This window comes from Fusarium flagelliforme (genome assembly GCF_020744385.1).
Source record: "Fusarium flagelliforme strain FIESC 12 MPI-CAGE-AA-0113 chromosome Unknown B0J16scaffold_6, whole genome shotgun sequence".
Taxonomy (NCBI): domain Eukaryota; kingdom Fungi; phylum Ascomycota; class Sordariomycetes; order Hypocreales; family Nectriaceae; genus Fusarium; species Fusarium flagelliforme.
Genome location: NW_025763508.1, coordinates 2,621,473 through 2,636,944, shown reverse-complemented (window position 1 = coordinate 2,636,944; position 15,472 = coordinate 2,621,473). Strand labels below are relative to the sequence as shown.

General features: G+C 48.0%; 6 protein-coding genes and 1 non-coding gene across 7 annotated transcripts; 4 read left to right on the top strand and 3 right to left on the bottom strand.

Annotated features, from left to right (window-relative positions):
• Window positions 1–306: 306 nt before the first annotated feature.
• B0J16DRAFT_309099 (uncharacterized protein) lies at window positions 307–1,410 on the bottom strand (the record flags this gene model as incomplete). The annotated part of the gene is made up of 3 exons (XM_046124896.1): window positions 1,184–1,410; window positions 781–1,129; window positions 307–727 (listed from the first exon to the last, which is right to left on the bottom strand). The coding sequence occupies exons 1-3, from the start codon at window positions 1,287–1,289 to the stop codon at window positions 307–309; spliced, it is 876 nt and encodes a 291-aa protein (XP_045980412.1). The 5' UTR covers window positions 1,290–1,410.
• A 1,121-nt stretch (window positions 1,411–2,531) lies between these two features.
• B0J16DRAFT_403121 (uncharacterized protein) lies at window positions 2,532–3,295 on the top strand (the record flags this gene model as incomplete). The annotated part of the gene is made up of 3 exons (XM_046132698.1): window positions 2,532–2,563; window positions 2,920–3,079; window positions 3,132–3,295. The coding sequence occupies 3 exons, from the start codon at window positions 2,532–2,534 to the stop codon at window positions 3,201–3,203; spliced, it is 264 nt and encodes an 87-aa protein (XP_045980411.1). The 3' UTR covers window positions 3,204–3,295.
• A 1,333-nt stretch (window positions 3,296–4,628) lies between these two features.
• On the top strand, window positions 4,629–5,716 carry B0J16DRAFT_347807 (kinase-like domain-containing protein). The gene has a single exon (XM_046128611.1). The coding sequence runs from the start codon at window positions 4,667–4,669 to the stop codon at window positions 5,537–5,539; it is 873 nt and encodes a 290-aa protein (XP_045980410.1). The 5' UTR covers window positions 4,629–4,666; the 3' UTR covers window positions 5,540–5,716.
• Window positions 5,717–6,064: 348 nt separating this feature from the next.
• On the bottom strand, window positions 6,065–7,362 carry B0J16DRAFT_347805 (thioredoxin-like protein). The gene is made up of 2 exons (XM_046128610.1): window positions 6,695–7,362; window positions 6,065–6,643 (listed from the first exon to the last, which is right to left on the bottom strand). Exons 1-2 carry the CDS (start codon window positions 7,033–7,035, stop codon window positions 6,304–6,306), a joined length of 681 nt encoding a protein of 226 aa, XP_045980409.1. The 5' UTR covers window positions 7,036–7,362; the 3' UTR covers window positions 6,065–6,303.
• A 1,141-nt stretch (window positions 7,363–8,503) lies between these two features.
• Window positions 8,504–8,593, top strand: B0J16DRAFT_t250. Its single transcript has one exon. It is a non-coding gene; the product is annotated as a tRNA-Arg (tRNA).
• A 514-nt stretch (window positions 8,594–9,107) lies between these two features.
• On the top strand, window positions 9,108–10,775 carry B0J16DRAFT_374820 (uncharacterized protein). Its single transcript, XM_046130628.1, has 2 exons — window positions 9,108–9,425; window positions 9,555–10,775. The coding sequence occupies exons 1-2, from the start codon at window positions 9,244–9,246 to the stop codon at window positions 10,714–10,716; spliced, it is 1,344 nt and encodes a 447-aa protein (XP_045980408.1). The 5' UTR covers window positions 9,108–9,243; the 3' UTR covers window positions 10,717–10,775.
• B0J16DRAFT_347801 (beta-lactamase/transpeptidase-like protein) lies at window positions 10,776–12,995 on the bottom strand. Its single transcript, XM_046128609.1, has one exon. It carries the CDS (start codon window positions 12,558–12,560, stop codon window positions 10,950–10,952), a length of 1,611 nt encoding a protein of 536 aa, XP_045980407.1. The 5' UTR covers window positions 12,561–12,995; the 3' UTR covers window positions 10,776–10,949.
• Between the last annotated feature and the right edge of the window lie 2,477 nt (window positions 12,996–15,472).

Genomic DNA, 15,472 nt, shown 5'->3' with positions numbered 1-15,472 from the left:
CCTTCAGACAGATATATTCATCAGCTTTCTTCAGATAGTCACACTCATTAGCTTTGCTTCAGACATACATTCATTTAGCAGTTCGAGTCCATCTTTTTATCGACTCTGTTACACATCACACCGCGTTCTGAGGGTGACTACTAATTTCGTATCGATCCAGATCGGCGACTGTGTAATATCACGTCATGGCTCAGTTATTTGTTCCAACAAATTATCATTCCAATGACTAGAAGAGAAGAGAACAATCTTCCTTCTTAGCCACATTATTCTAATATCTATATATCATTTCCTCGAGCTCAAAGTCCTCTAGTAGTGTTCTCCCACGGACGCTGCCTCTGGAACAGCAGCTGGCATTTCCGCGGGAGCAGCAGGCATCTCAGCTGGGGCGGCAGGCATCTCTGCAGGAGCAGCGGGTACCTCAGCAGGAGGCGTGACAGGAACCTCGGCGACGGGAGGTGCAGGAGGGGGGCTCTCGACAACTGGGGGAGTCGCGGGAGCAGCAGCAGGAGTCTCGGCTGGAGGGGCAGCGGGAGGGGGACTTCCAGCAGCAGGAGGGCTTTCAGCGGGTGGTGCAGGAGGAGCAGCATCTTCAGGAGGGGCAGGAGTGAAAGCAGCGTCGGCCAGAGGAATCTCTCCGACTGTTCCACCAGTAGCCTCACCAGCATCGACGTTAGCCAGAGCACCGTTAGCCTTCTTGTTGAATTCAACCAAGTTGGCCTCACTAGGACTATAGACAGACATGTTAGCAGTTGCTTCAAATACAAGACAAGACAGACTTACGGGTTGATGGCCATCACCTGGCCGAGCTGGCAATGGGGCCCAGTAGCGCAGTACAGATAGATAGGCTCCGTGTTGGTAAGAGGAACATTGAACGTTCCAACGGTAGTCTGTCCATCCTCGAAAGGGATATGACCACTATGAATCACATTCGACTGCGTAGCCTGAAGAGGTTGACAAGGTGAATCCTCGGAGCTTTGCGTAACGGTATGGTTTCCATTGCTGAACTGGAACTGAATCACATCACCAGCCGCCGCTCGAATCATATTGGGTACAAAAGTATCCTGAGGTCCACCGACAACGACAGGGATGATTCGATTAGCTCGAGGGGCCAGAGGTGGATTCTTTCGAACTGTGAGATGTTAGACCCGTTTTTACTCCAGAGTTTTGAAAGAAGTGGACTTACTAGCCAAGGGCTTGTTCTGTTCCATAGAGGAAAGTTCTCGAGTGGAAAGTTCGACAAGAGGCATAGCAGACACGGCTGCAGCCCACAAGAAAGTCTTGATCATCATAATGAATGGGGTTTGACGTGATTAGAACTAAGGGAGTGGAACGATAAAGAAGGTCCAGCCAACTGATTACAAAAACCTCACCAGGAGGTAATAAGAAAGAATTGAAAGAATAGAATTAAAGAACAAGAGAAGGCTGATGATTTCTCAGTCAGACGATTTCAATTAAAAGTCATACGTGCTCATCTTTATATTTTTTCATCTTGTCTATCATGAACTTTTCGCCCAGTCCTGGGCGAAACCTTTCAAGTGTTGAAGCTGATACAGGCTCCAGCCTCTTGCAGAGCCTCAGGCGTGACAGGATACGATGGATGGACGTGGACGAATAGGCGCGGATAGAAATGAACGAATTAGGTCAATACTTGCGAAGGTTTGGTTTTGGTTTGTTTCAGAACATGTTACAAGATATTGCCGAGGGGCGCTGTTTCACCAGCCACAAAAACAGAAAACAGAACAAGTATTATATATCCGAAGTAGCATTGTTTTGCGTAATGATTTGTTTGAAGATGCTGAAACGAGGCGTCGTGGCTACGGGATGTGGGAGGACGTTCGGGCTCGGCAGTATCAAAGAACCTTGCATTGATCTGATAAGCTTATCGATTAACTACATGAGGCTATAGTACAGATGATATTATACACGGGTTGAAGTATCATGTGGAAAGCCTTCAGACGAGCTTAATCTTGGTAGAGTGACATGCACCACTTTATAAGCAATATTTGTCATTTTATATATCGGAGCCGCTTGATGTGACGTTGCAATCGATCTTATGATCTGATATATCGTCATTGAGCCGCATTTGGCATGTGAGGATGTTAGAGATTTAGGTGTGACGTTTGGTCTGGGTTTATTTTTCTTTTTTTCTTCTTTGCATAATGTTAACAGGATTTGGAGACAATGACAGTTTGGACATTAACCAAAAAGAAAAGAAAGGTGATCTGCATTGAAAATCTATCCAATGTTCACTGCTAAGTTCGAGATATCTAACAAATGTCGGATGTCAAGAGCACAGCACAGATTCATTCGGTTCTGTTTCTCCTTCAAGGCTTAGACTACTGTGATAAAGTAGTCTAAGTGCTAGTCTAAGCTGACATAAAATGTCTCAATCTTTACGATTTTAGAGCTGGTGGCAGCTGCCCGCCAGCTGTCTAGCAACGATTCGTCCGGTAGAACCCTAATCTTAGCCCCAGTTCTCTTCCTATTCTGTATCTTCCTTACCAACTTCAAACATCATTACCCGTGCCATCATGACTACAGCTTCTTCTGGGGCTATAGCTCCGTTACGCTCTCACCCTCTATGGCGTCCCATTCCAGGGAACTCGGAAGGCACCGCATCAAAAGCATCCTCTACAAATTACAGCTCGGGCCCGAGAGCCAGATTTCAAATTCGAGCTGTTGCCGCTTTACTCATCGTTACGGCGATGGCACTCAGAGTCAACTCAACGAAGCCAAGACAACATCTTCGCCACCTATGAAGCATTCCTCACCGGTCTACGCATCATCAGTGGTGACCTGGACCAAGAGGAGAAAGAGAAGAGATCGCAATATTTCTGCCCGGCAAAGATGAGTGTTTCAAACGCTTTAAGCTGTAAGCACCCAGTATCCTGGCCATTATTACCTGCTAATACCTGTTAGCTACATCATCTTCACTACCAAGGTTGGCCGGGGCCGCGCCCGCAATGTGCCAATTTCCTCTATTCCCCATCGCCTACTTGTTATCGCTCTTCGACGTGGCATTATCGAAGGTACAAATACCATCGATAAACTTATCAACGGCCAATACCACTATATCATGGTGAGTTAACGAAATTTATGCGGCTGGCCAAAGCCAAGCTGATTGTTTGCAGATCAACCGTGAGCACCCATCCAAGCCAATTGCCCTGGGAAGCAAACTGCGAGCCCGGCTATCAACGCTCTAATGGTGAAGTTGATGGCCTCTGACCCGGGTTACCCATATACTGCCACTCCTTCAGACCTCGAGACCTATAAACGACGAATCCGCCGGGTAGCGCTGCGCTTACTTCTTCACGATGAGGTCCAGAAGCAACGTCGAGAGATGAGCACTATGGAGTTCAATGACCGAGTTCAGCAACTTACCAGTTCGCGTATGATGAACTTGGTCTTGGAGAAGGCACGAAGTCCTTTGCCCACACATGGCCTTTTTTCTTTCTTTTTGTCTTGACCTTATATAAGGTTTAGGTTGGGTACAAAATGCCTTCCTTGCTTCCATCCGGCTTTTGTTCTCTTCCTTCCACCAACATCAACTACCTACAACCACAACAATGCCTAGCCCTACAGTCCGCTTCTTCTTTGAGGGCCCTTATCACAACGGGGCCACAGTCAGGACTTGAAGAACAACCCTGTCCCCTGCCCTCTCTGCCAAGAAGATGACACCGTCACCTCGTGTGATCAAAAGTGTTGTTTTATTAAGTACCCATTGCCGGGCATCTTATCACTAGATTTTTCTCTAGCACACCCCAAATAGACACCGTCACTGACCCTGCTATCAAGGTATATCTCCCACGGTTTACCAAATCAAAGCCAATACTAAACTAACATACTTTAGAACAAGGGTTGAACAATCCAGGTCAAGCTTGACCATGAAAACGTACTTTCACACCCCCAGAGCCAAGTGGACTCGTCGTGCTGAGCTGGACTTTGATGCCAGTGGCGAATTCTAAGTCGTCACGCCGAACCGATGAAATTCAGTTCCGTCAGAAGGTCGCATTCATGGGACTTCCATACTCCGATTCGCAAGCGCTGCCTGGCCCTATACCACACAAGAGCATAAGGGTGTTGTCCGAGTACGTGGTCCATCACCAAAGGTTTCACTTCCTGGCATCAAGGTCGTTACCGCCGATGACCATTTGGGGTTTGCTAGTGACACACCTGGTGATAAGATGCTCGCAATGCGTCCTTAATAAAACAACACTTTCGATCACACGAAATAAAGGAAGAGAAACAGACAGGAAGAGAGCAAGCGAGGAAAGGTATTTTATACCTCAATGGGAAGCTTGTATGAGGAAGGGCAAAAAGAAATTCCGTGTAAGCGGAGGAGTCATGATGCTTTAAGGAAGGTGTGAATTCGTCGAGAGAAGCTTATCTGATTGTTGTATCAGGGCAGAGCGTCTGAGTCATAATGCTTCAAGTGCAAAGTTTGTTGAGAAAGTCTTAACTGCCGTTATCCCGAACGAAGCCTAGACAAATACCATTTCAAAATAAGAAGACAGATAAGCAGATAGACAATCCTACGAAAAGTGAACTATCCAGAACATCATTCCTTTTACCTTTGCGAACACGAATACGACATCTATCTCAACTACATAAAGTCCTTTCAAACTATCCATCAATCCAGCAACCGACAAAATAAAACTCACTCAAAATGGAGGTAGTCCAAGATTTCATCAACTCAGAGTCCCTAACCGACGTCGAAACCGCTGGCCAAGGCCTCGAATGTCTCGTCTTCAAAGCCCAATCCCCAACATACAAAAACGTCGTTCTCAAAATTCCGCGAGTAAAAGTCTATCAAAACGCCAATGACTTTTCCGTCGAGGCAAAAAGCCTCATACAGCAAGAACTGCGCATTTATGAACTTCTACAAGATGGACTGGTTCCTGTTCCCAAGGCTTACAAATATCTTGAGCAAGATGGATATCCGGCTATGTTGTGTGAATATGTGGATGATGACGGGACTTGTGTAACAGATGAGGAGATGGGACGTGTGGCGGGGTTGATACATGCTGCAAAGGGTGATGATTTGGGGAGTATGGTGGCGATGGAGACGGAGGATGTGTTTTCGACGATGGAGCAGAGGATGCAGAGACGTTTTGGTGTGTTGGCGAGGACAGTTCCTGAAGCTTCAGGTTGGGTACATGACTGGAATCATATTCACGACATCTTCGAAGGACTCAAGCGTTTCCCATCAAGTCTTCTCCATATGGACTTTCGCGATGTCAACCTCCGACACAATAAAGGTCGCATCAGCGCCGTCATCGACTGGACAAACGCACTTATCGGCCCAGCAGTCATCGACATATATCGCACACTAGAGTTTAGTCAGCTTGGAGACGGCTTCATCAAGGGTTACACTGAGATCGCAAACTTTCCTCACGTGACGACGCAGGAAGAGTGTCTGCTTAGATTGGACGCTGCGCTTGTACTGGCGTTGGTCTTTAAGGTTGAAGCTCCGGATGCTGTGAGGGGGGAAACTGCTGTGGCGAGAGTAAAAGAACTTTCGCAACGTCTTTCGGGCTGAAGTGGATCAACGGTAGAGACTGAGCTGTTGGGATTGAGGGCATGAAATGAACGTTCAACGGCGTCAGGGTGTCAGAAGAATTGGCCGCCGAGAGCATAAGAGACGAAATAATTAGGTCATCTTATGCGAGCTTAGACTAGCAATTAGGCTACTTTCTTTCTGTAGCCTAAACCTTGGAAGATAATTCTTCTGACACCCACCTGAACGGGTTTGTCATGGGCGTTACTCAACTTGCGCGACCGGAAAAATGTCATTAGCTTATAATACAACTTAACTAGTCATATTTTACAACTTCAAGATTAACATTAATGGCTGGCAATTGAACATACACTTTTACAATCAACACTTCACTCACACTCGCTATCTTATCGCCGAGGTTCAGATGATGAAGCTCATGTGGACCCTTAAAGCTCAAGCTCAAGCTCAAGCTCAAGCTCGACGCTTAACGCCGGCATCGGCGAGCGATGGTCCGGAACCCCGCAGCCGGAATTTACCTCATGTCGCAATCGAGGGGTTCAATTAATTAATCACGATCCTAAGGGTTCAGGGACAAAAGTTTGGTCATTTCTTCATTTATTTTTCATCTCAGAGCAATCGCAAATGGCTCAAATCTAGAATGATCTATGAAGGGAAATGGTCTTTCCATCACTGCAGAAACATGTTCTCAAATGTCGTACTAATCCCAATTCCCAAGCTCATCCTTTTGCGCTCATTTGCAAGGTATCATAAAATTCTCATGCTTTTTGTTGTGACAAATAATTAATTTACTGGGGGAGAACCTTCTCCTTGGCAAGAGGAGTGAATCGGAGGTAAGGCTTGACGATGCGGAACTCGGGGAACAGAGTCTTGGCCTCCTCGTTCTTGACGGAGGGGTGGACAATGACATCCTCACCAGGGACCCAGTTGATAGGAGTGGTGATGCGGTACTTGTCTCCGGTCTGGAGGGAGTCGATGACGCGGAGGACCTCGGCGGCGTTACGGCCGGTGGAGGCAGGGTAGGAGAAGATGGTGCGGATGGTCTTCTTGGGGTCGATGATGAAGACGGATCGGATGGTGAAGGCGATGCCCTTCTCATCGACGTTGGTAGCATCCTGCTGGTCGATCCTAATAACTGTTAGTTTGCGCAATGACTGCATAATTGAGACTGTGTCTTACATGTCGTAGAGGAGAGAGACCTGGCGCTGCTTGTCGCCAATGATGGGGAACTCGACGTTTCCGCCAGTAACCTCACCAATGTCCTTGATCCATCCCTCGTGGGACTCAATGGTGTTGGCAGAGAGACCGATCAGCTTGACACCACGCTTGGTGAACTCAGGCTGGAGCTTGGCGAAAGCACCGAGCTCAGTGGTGCAGACGGGGGTGTAGTCCTCAGGGTGAGAGAAGAGGATGACCCAGTTGTCGCCGATGAACTCGTGGAAGTCAATGTTTCCCTTGGTGGTCTCGGCCTGGAAGTTGGGGGCGGTAGAGCCCAGACGAAGAGGAGCAGGAGCAGACATTTTGTGTTGTGTGAGAGATGAAGATTTTTGGTATGAAGAGGAAGAAGAGAAGGGCGGGGGAACAGGAGGGGAGAGGGATTATATAGATGGATGTGAGACAAGACAGGAGGGAACCTGAAGGAAAGAGGTGGCCTAGCAACTGAAGTGCCTCAATTGTTTACTTAGTCTGTCTTACAGAGGACACCTTGTTGGAGAAAATAGTGGCACCCTTTGATAGGGAGGAGCTAGGGAATGACGATCTGGGCTCTTTGGCCGTGCTGATTGAAGACGCCACGAGGCCTGTGATATTGGTGATTGGGAGAGCCAAGCTTATGGTCTCCGGTATTGGTGTTGGCGTTGCAGCCGTGCCCCTCCATGACTTGTAGATGTTTGTGAAGATGCAATCACAGTTCTATTTGATTTGATGGTTCCTACAGTTAGGCAATGCCTGAGTACTCTGTATTCTCTTCATTCTTTTTATTCTTTTATTCTTCTTCATTGCAGAGTCAGCTCATACCTTTCCCCAGGTTCATCATGACAACCCCGCCAAAATAAATAAGACGTCTCCCCTCACTAAGATGGAACAAGAATCTCCCCCACCATCCGTATCATTGCCCGCCCCTCACTTGAACCCCAGAGGGGCAAGGCTCAGTATTGCGTGCTGCAGACGCGTCATGATTGGTTGCTTCAGACGCATGGTGCCATCTGGCGCGGCAATGCTGCCATCGACCTGTTCCTGACGCAATTCGGTGATGCGATGGCCCGGGGAAATTTGTAAGCTCGGAACTCGGGGATTGAACTACCTTGAAGACACCATGATAGACCATCGTGGTGTCATGGCATTTCTTGTATCTGGCATGTGTTTTGCTTTGGAGAGATTCTGATAACCAAACACAAACATTCCGTCCGAGCCGATCGGCACCCGTAGTGCTGTGACTATAGGGTATTTTTATACGAAGAATTAGAGCACGTAGTTAAACGTTCGGAGTTCCAATCGGGCGTTGAGATGAGGAATCAATTGACTTCCATGGAAGCCATTTATCACATCACTAGTGCTTCAGTAAGCGGGCATGAATCTGTTCTGCTACGACGGGTGTTGTGTTGTGGTTCTCCATGCATCTACACTAGTTGTTGCTATGTAGTGGCTTCTAGACAGAATCTCTATCAGCATCATCCACACGCAAATCGGCATCACACCACTCAGACAGCATATCCAGAGCTGCGCCTTTAAACTCTTATCGCATACCTCAATAAAAACAGCACAAGAGCTTAATGTCACGCAGCCTTTCCTACAACTACTACGTGCCAAACCCATAAGGAACGAAATAGTTTGATCGCCTTAGGTGAGTTTAGTCCAGCGCTTAGGCTAGCTTTATTTTGGCACCCTGAATCACGCCTAAGTTTTGGTGGGGTAGTGGGGCTGCCCCTCCACCATCATTACTGCACGACTTAGACCTTGACACAACCCCAGTCTTCAACAACAAGATCAGGCCGCGTGGCCTAATGGTTAAGGCGCTAGATTTCGGCTCACCGATTTCCAATTCTCTAGAGATTCCAGGTTCGACTCCTGGCGTGGTCGATTCTTTTTGCCTTTTTCTGATATGTTTTTGCTTTTTTAAATGCACTATGTCATTCCAGTTCCGCGTTCAAACGGAGATCTGACGTTGTGAGACATACGAGGCTTATTTTTGGGTTTTCGGTCTCTCCTTATGCAGGATTGGGGCGCGGAAGGAGTAGGCTTAAAATTAGAACTCAACTCTACCCTGCGTTCCTGCCCATGCTCCGCGCCTTCCTCATTCTTTGTGAAAAGACAGAATTGCAAGGCGATGGTTTAATTGAGCTAAGTGACATTCATTGCGATCGCCTCAGCTCAAATCAGGGCTGAGCTGTAGACACAAAATCTGAAACTCGCGGATCGTTAGAAGCTAAATCATCCTACCGCGAAAAGAAAGTGCGGATGCCACGCGTCGGAGCAAGCTTTCCCTGTTTCCAATCGACGCTCGACATCAAATCATGAGGCGCTGTGTATTAAGGGGCAGTGGAGAAATGTTATAACTGAGGCATGGATCTTCGTTATCTGAATCGGGCTGGACTTTAAACACCCCAGACATTACATTACGATTATTCCTTCTTGTTCCTAAACTTCTTCTTCTTTCCCCTTCTTGTCTTTTGTTTCTGGTTTCAACGCAAGGGGCCATCCATTCTTTTTTTACAGCATTTGTCTTGAGGATGATGTTTACCATGTCGCGCCCCTCAGTATTAACCTGCGTTATCATCGCGGCCAGCGTCTCTCTTTTTCTGGTCGTCTTTACTTTCTTCCAAGAATCTTTGGAAGTCCCTTGGACTTATGTACACAGCAAAGCAGAAGAGTATCTAAGCACAAACACAGAAACAAACTCAACATCTCCCTCGTATGTCTCTCCTACTCCTCCCTGTTCAATTAACCTTTGGTGGCTGCATTACGCTATTTCACCACCCCGCTGTCGATAAACTTGGCATCATCTTGGCTTACGCTAACAATCTATCTTTAACTTCAACAGACAAAACACCACCACTTCTTCAGTACATAACTGTCAGGATCCCTATCGTCAACCTGGTTACCTTTATATCCCGGCTGATATAAACGGCACCAACGAATACAAAAAGACACAATGGATTCCTTTCTCTGACGACCTTCTCGATGCTGCCGCCCCCGATTATGCTGTCTATCCCCCAGCCGGCGAAGTCATCTTCAACGCGACGCAACCGGAGTCTGACTACGTCAAGTCCTCTTCTACACCGCGACAATGGCTCCCTGAAGCTATCGCCGAGAGCGCCCGTCGAAAGAAGGCTATCAACGCCGATGGCAAGACCAAGGTCGACGCCTTCGCATCGATGAAGGATGACGGCGACTTCGGCTGGCTCTGGGGTCGTCGCATCATTCTGTTCAGTGACTCCGTCGATCGATTCATGATGCAGTTCTTCTGCAGCGAGTTCAAGCGTCCTATGCAACAACCAAAGCCTCACACGATCGCCAGCTGCAGCATTCCCGAGTTCAACCTGACCTTTATCCACTGGCATCACGCTGGCTCCATGACGTACCGACCTGAGTGGTGGTGGATGGACGACATGGAGGAGATCGCCTTTGAAGAGCGCTGGGATAAATACTGGACACCCATGTACGACCAGGTCCGCGGACCCAACAACAGACCCGACCTTATTCTCTGGCAAAACGGACTCTGGGACCAGCGCGCCTTCTGGGAAGCTGGTGAAGCGAACCACGAAATCGATGTGTATCCCATGGGAACGCGCGTGCGTCAACTAGTCTGGCAAGAAATCCGTTTCGCAGCCGCCCGCACCCGTGATTTCGTCGAGCGCATCCAGCGTGAATTCCCCGGCTCGCCGACCATGTTCCGCAGCATGACAATGCACCGTATGAGCGACGCCACCGATGCATCCATCTACGATCTCGAGAGATTATCCCGAGCGATTGCGGCAAAGGCGGGCCACGAGGTTTTTGAATGGGGGCGTATGATTAGTTCGCTTTCGATGCTGTACAAGGATAAGACGCATCCTGGAAAGGGACCTGCGAGTTGGCTTTGGGGAAACATGGTGCTTGAGTATCTTGCGCGTGTGGGTGGTGCGGGAGATGAGACGAGGAAGCCTTACTTTGATGGTTGGGATAAGTGCCATGATGAGTTGGTGGGCTGGGGTGGACGATAGTTGGGTATACATATATCATGAATAGAATAGACTAATTACAATGTACAACTTCGGGCTTGAATCGCTACTGTTGATGGGTGGACATTAAGCTTCTACGCATGTGAAATGGGCGTTGGCCGTTGGTCTTTGGCTGTGAATTCAAGCCGCTGAACGTTTAAAAACGTTGACCGTTGTCTCGGGACATAAAGCCTCGTACAAAGACCGCACATCATCGAATCATTCCCTTTAAACCATTACCTCCTCACATACTCAATCTTCCTCGCAAGCCAGCATCCGATCGTCACCCCAACAACAGCACCCTTCTCATCCCTTCGGAACACAAGTGTCCAGTCACCAGGCGGCTTCGCATCCATACCTCTCGGGTTCGCAAGCGCCCACACATCACCACCCAGATATCTCATGAATTGAGCCGGACTCTCACCCAAGAAACCATCAAAGGTGCCAAACACGAGACCGCCTTGGTTGACACAGTGGAAGGTTGAGTTGATCTCTGGAGAGTAAAAGTCGCCTTCGAATGCAGAGCTGTCGATGGCAATGGTATCAACCTTGAGACGTCTGGCCGTGATGGTTCTGTTCTCCTTTAGGCGTTGGATGCGGAGTGTGTCACCGTCGATTACGGCCGCCATACCCTTAGACTCGCCGCGTTCGGGATCGGTTAGTTTGACTGGTTCGACGTAGTTGGCGTATACGACCTGGACATGGCCTTTCTGACCGAGAGTCACGGTGATCGCCAATTGAGTACCCTCGTCGAGATAGATACCAGGCCAAGCAGGAGATGCTTCAACCAGAGCTGGTGCAGGTGGTTTTTGAAGACCCAGGATGCTCTTCATAATGAACTCTGATAGCGTCGCAGCATCGGCCTCGTGATTGAACATAACCACGACAGACAATCGTTCCTCTGGTACGTGAGCCCGATACAGCCTATAGCCGCGCAAAGCACCTCCATGTCCGATAGCTCCTAGGCTTCCAATATCGGTATGCGCCAGGCCTTGCGCATAAGTCGAAGGCACACCATCACTGAATGTGGAAGGCTGGAAGATCTTGCGGTACCAGCTCTCGGGATCAAACAGAGCACGATCCAAGAAGGATTCGTAAGCAATCATGTCCGTCAGCGAAGCGATAATACCAGCGTCTCCAGCCCATTCGATGCGGTTGTCGGCGGGAATATACCCTCGCTGCTCATCTCCTTCATATCCAACGATTGGTCCAGGCAGCTTCGCCGAGTCTGGCCATAGCGCTGCGGTCTTCATTCCCGCAGGCGCAAAGATTCTCTCATTGAGCAGCGATGAGAGCGACTCTCCGGTCGTAGCCTCAATAACCCGCGCTACGATGTTGTAGTTAGTGTTGGAGTACGAATACTCGGTCCCTGGCTCAAAGTGAAAAGACTTGAGACTCTCAAGCATCGGTCCATTATGCTCAGCCAAAGAATAAGGATCCTCAGGCTTCGCACCCCAAAGCAACGTGATGGCCCAATAATCACGAATACCAGATCGATTATTGCACAGATCATCGAGTCTCAACTTCCCCGTCTTAGCCAACTCGGGTAGAATCTCCTCCAACTTGGTCTGAAACTGCTCCCTCACATCACCCTTCGCCTTTAGCGTCTCTGTCGGATTGCGCTCCAGATCCACGACCAGCGCGCAGAGCATCTGCTTCGATATGGAACAGATGGGTATTTGCGTCTCGGGAGTCATAGGGATGCGACGATTGAAGTCGGCGTAGCCCCAGACGCGATGGTCGATGAGGGCGCCTTCTGAGAGGACGGCGATGGCACCGCCTGGACCGCGGATGCGGGAGGGGATTTTCTTAAGGACATCGTCTACAACTTGCTTTGATACTGGCATTTTCTTCTCTCTTCTTCTGATGGGTGATTTGTTTGGTAGGCTGTCGTGGATGCGGGGTTGAAGTTGATGTCTGACAATACGTAATTGGAAGGTGGGACAATCATGTTAGATAGGTAACTGCACCTTGAGGGTCTGCATCTGATCGGCCCTGCCGCATACATATCTTGCCTTTTCTGACAGAACATGTAGTAAACGCTTCGTCGCAGTCTCTTCAACATCATTATCCACAATTACTTTATGAAAGTTGTGATGTTTACCCAGGTTCGGCTCTTGGAGTCGTCCCTGGTGGTCATAGCTTCTCTTTCAGATCCATAGCAGCCTTGAAGCTCCCTCCTTTCATGAAGCTCATCAACCCTTCAGATTGGATCCTAGCGTCATCGTTCCCTGATGGGACCCTTTGTTTGCCTGCCGCCGTTGGGCTGGCTTATATCCCATGCAATCGGCTTTCGTGCCGTAAGTTTTAGCCAAGATATTCGCAAACTTAAACACCTACCCGGCTCCAGGGTACATTGAAACTTTAATAGCGGCAGTTGGAAGTAACGCATAGACCAACGTCTGGAAATAACAGAGAGACCACAATCCAATAGCGCAGAAGATTGTCAATGGTCCTCCACGTCGGCAAAAGAACAACTGCTGGTCAATTATAAGACATAAATTACGATGCGTGTAAATAGGACGCTTTCTTTTGATAAGTATTTGCTCACCTCCTCTTGACGCATTCTAATATTACAGGTTGTTTCGTAAAGCTCAAACAACAAGATAAACAAATACCATGTCTATAACCTCAGTCGTATCACTTTACGAAGTAGGGACGAACACTGCCATGATAGGAAAGTATAGTAGATGGCATATACTGACGATCATACTTTAACCAGTAGCCTACTGTTTCGAATTTTATGGTCCAGACCACAGCCTCTGAGTCTTGACATTTATAACATGTCTCATATGTGTGTTGTCAGCCAAGCCGGCACGTGTTTTAGACAACTTGATTTTGTTGTCATGCAGTTCCGAGTCCTTGTGTTATAATTCGTGCCATGAATTACAATCTCTCTGAGAGCGAACCAAATCTCGCATACCTTACTCGTCATTGCGATATTATAAAATTACTCTATATAAACTTCAGGTATAAAATGTCTCTCCAGGTTAAGTATCTTGGCGTCAGATATACAGGGATAGTATTCAAAGTGTGCGATAAGCTATAGACTCTATTAACTATCCACTGCAAGCATGACTATCTCCTCGGACTCGGTTCCTTAGGTATCCGTCCGATCATATATACACGAAAGCGAGATCTTGACAAACCATTTGGTCATCATATTTACGTCCATTTTGGCTCATGACGTGGAATAAAGTGACACTAGTTGCCAAAAAGAGATTGGCCGTTGTACGCTCCCGAGATTGAACGAACCCAGTTCTCTGGGTGACCCTTGTCGGACGTACTAGGGAAAAGAACACGCCCAACGTCCAACGTCCTTCCACCCGAAATTCTAGGCGCTACCGGTTTTTTCTTTTAGGGGGCGGGCTAAGGGCGGGCGCTGTCAGGAAGAACCCCGAACACGATTGGATTGGTCGACCGCCATGGGAAATATAGCGAGTGGATTTATCGTCCTGACTTTGCATTACATATAGCAAGGATACTAATAATAATACCACGATTTAATATCTTGGCTTAATGAATAGTCTGGCTTTTTTGTTTCGGTGAATGTTTTGGTCTGTTCCTTTTGTTTTTTTGTGTAGGGGACCTGCATGTACGAGGCACCGGAGAGAGGGTTCATCCTAGGTTGTTTCTCCTGAGGCTTAAATTAGCGCTTAGTAGTCAGCATCTGATGAGATTGTGCCGCAGTTGACTCTGTTTTTCCGTCCAAAGTCACGTCGTCTGGAATCCGCGGAAGTTCTTAGATACAATAGGTGCCAATACGTATATATCACGCGTTATTCTTTTGGTTACTCTTGATATGGATCCAGCATTCTCCTTTAACTACCGGATTTTTTTCTCATTCATGGGTTCCTGAAACACGGCCCCTTTGTCGTCATAAGTTGACTTAGTCGATCCCACCCGGACGACCCCTTCAGGGTTCTTTCCAGAAGCTTTGTAGTGTGGTATCGCATTGGATAGGTTGGATCGAGGGTTGCCCCTGCAGGGCTTTACTCTATCCGAAACCAGGCCGTCCATCCAGGGTAGACTAAAGTGTCAGGAGCGCTAATAAACTTTGGTAGTTAGGGGATCAGGGATCCATCTGCTCTACCGTTGAGAGGAACGTTTGTCTTTGCACGGATGATCAGTTGTCGAAGACAAAATATAAGTGGATGATCAGAATGCTCAGACAATTGATAACAATTATATTCTATACAGTGCACCCAGTGCGATCACGTATGTCCATCGTCTAGAGGAAACAAAACAATTAGGTGCACTGCTCCCTAACTTTTGGTGCCCGTCTTGGCCCGTGCGCCTTCAGCTGCCAGACTGTCCATTGTGTAACCCTGTCACTTCTTCACCAGGATATGCCATCGTATTGGCTCAATCCAATCGAATTGGATCCAATCCATCCCTAATCCCTTCACGTCCACAGTCGTGCGCATTCGCTTGGTTGCCGCTGTGCGTTGTGATTGCTGTGATTGTGCTTTGCTGTGCTGTTCCGTTCCTGGCATATGTCGGTTTAGTCACTAGCACAGCGGAAAAAAAGGAACACAGCGCTGACATTGGACGAAGCTACTGTGTCCTGCCTACATTTCTCCTCCCAACCTCCTTAGACCTTGCATCGTTCGTTATCCTCCTCCACGACGATCAATCTTGGCTGCTCATTCCCTTGCAGTAAAACATCACATACAGTACGTGCTGCATACGCTGCAATTCAATTCATCTCGTCACTGTGCCAGGCCAGGCGGCCCTGTTTTTGTTCTCTCTCCACCGC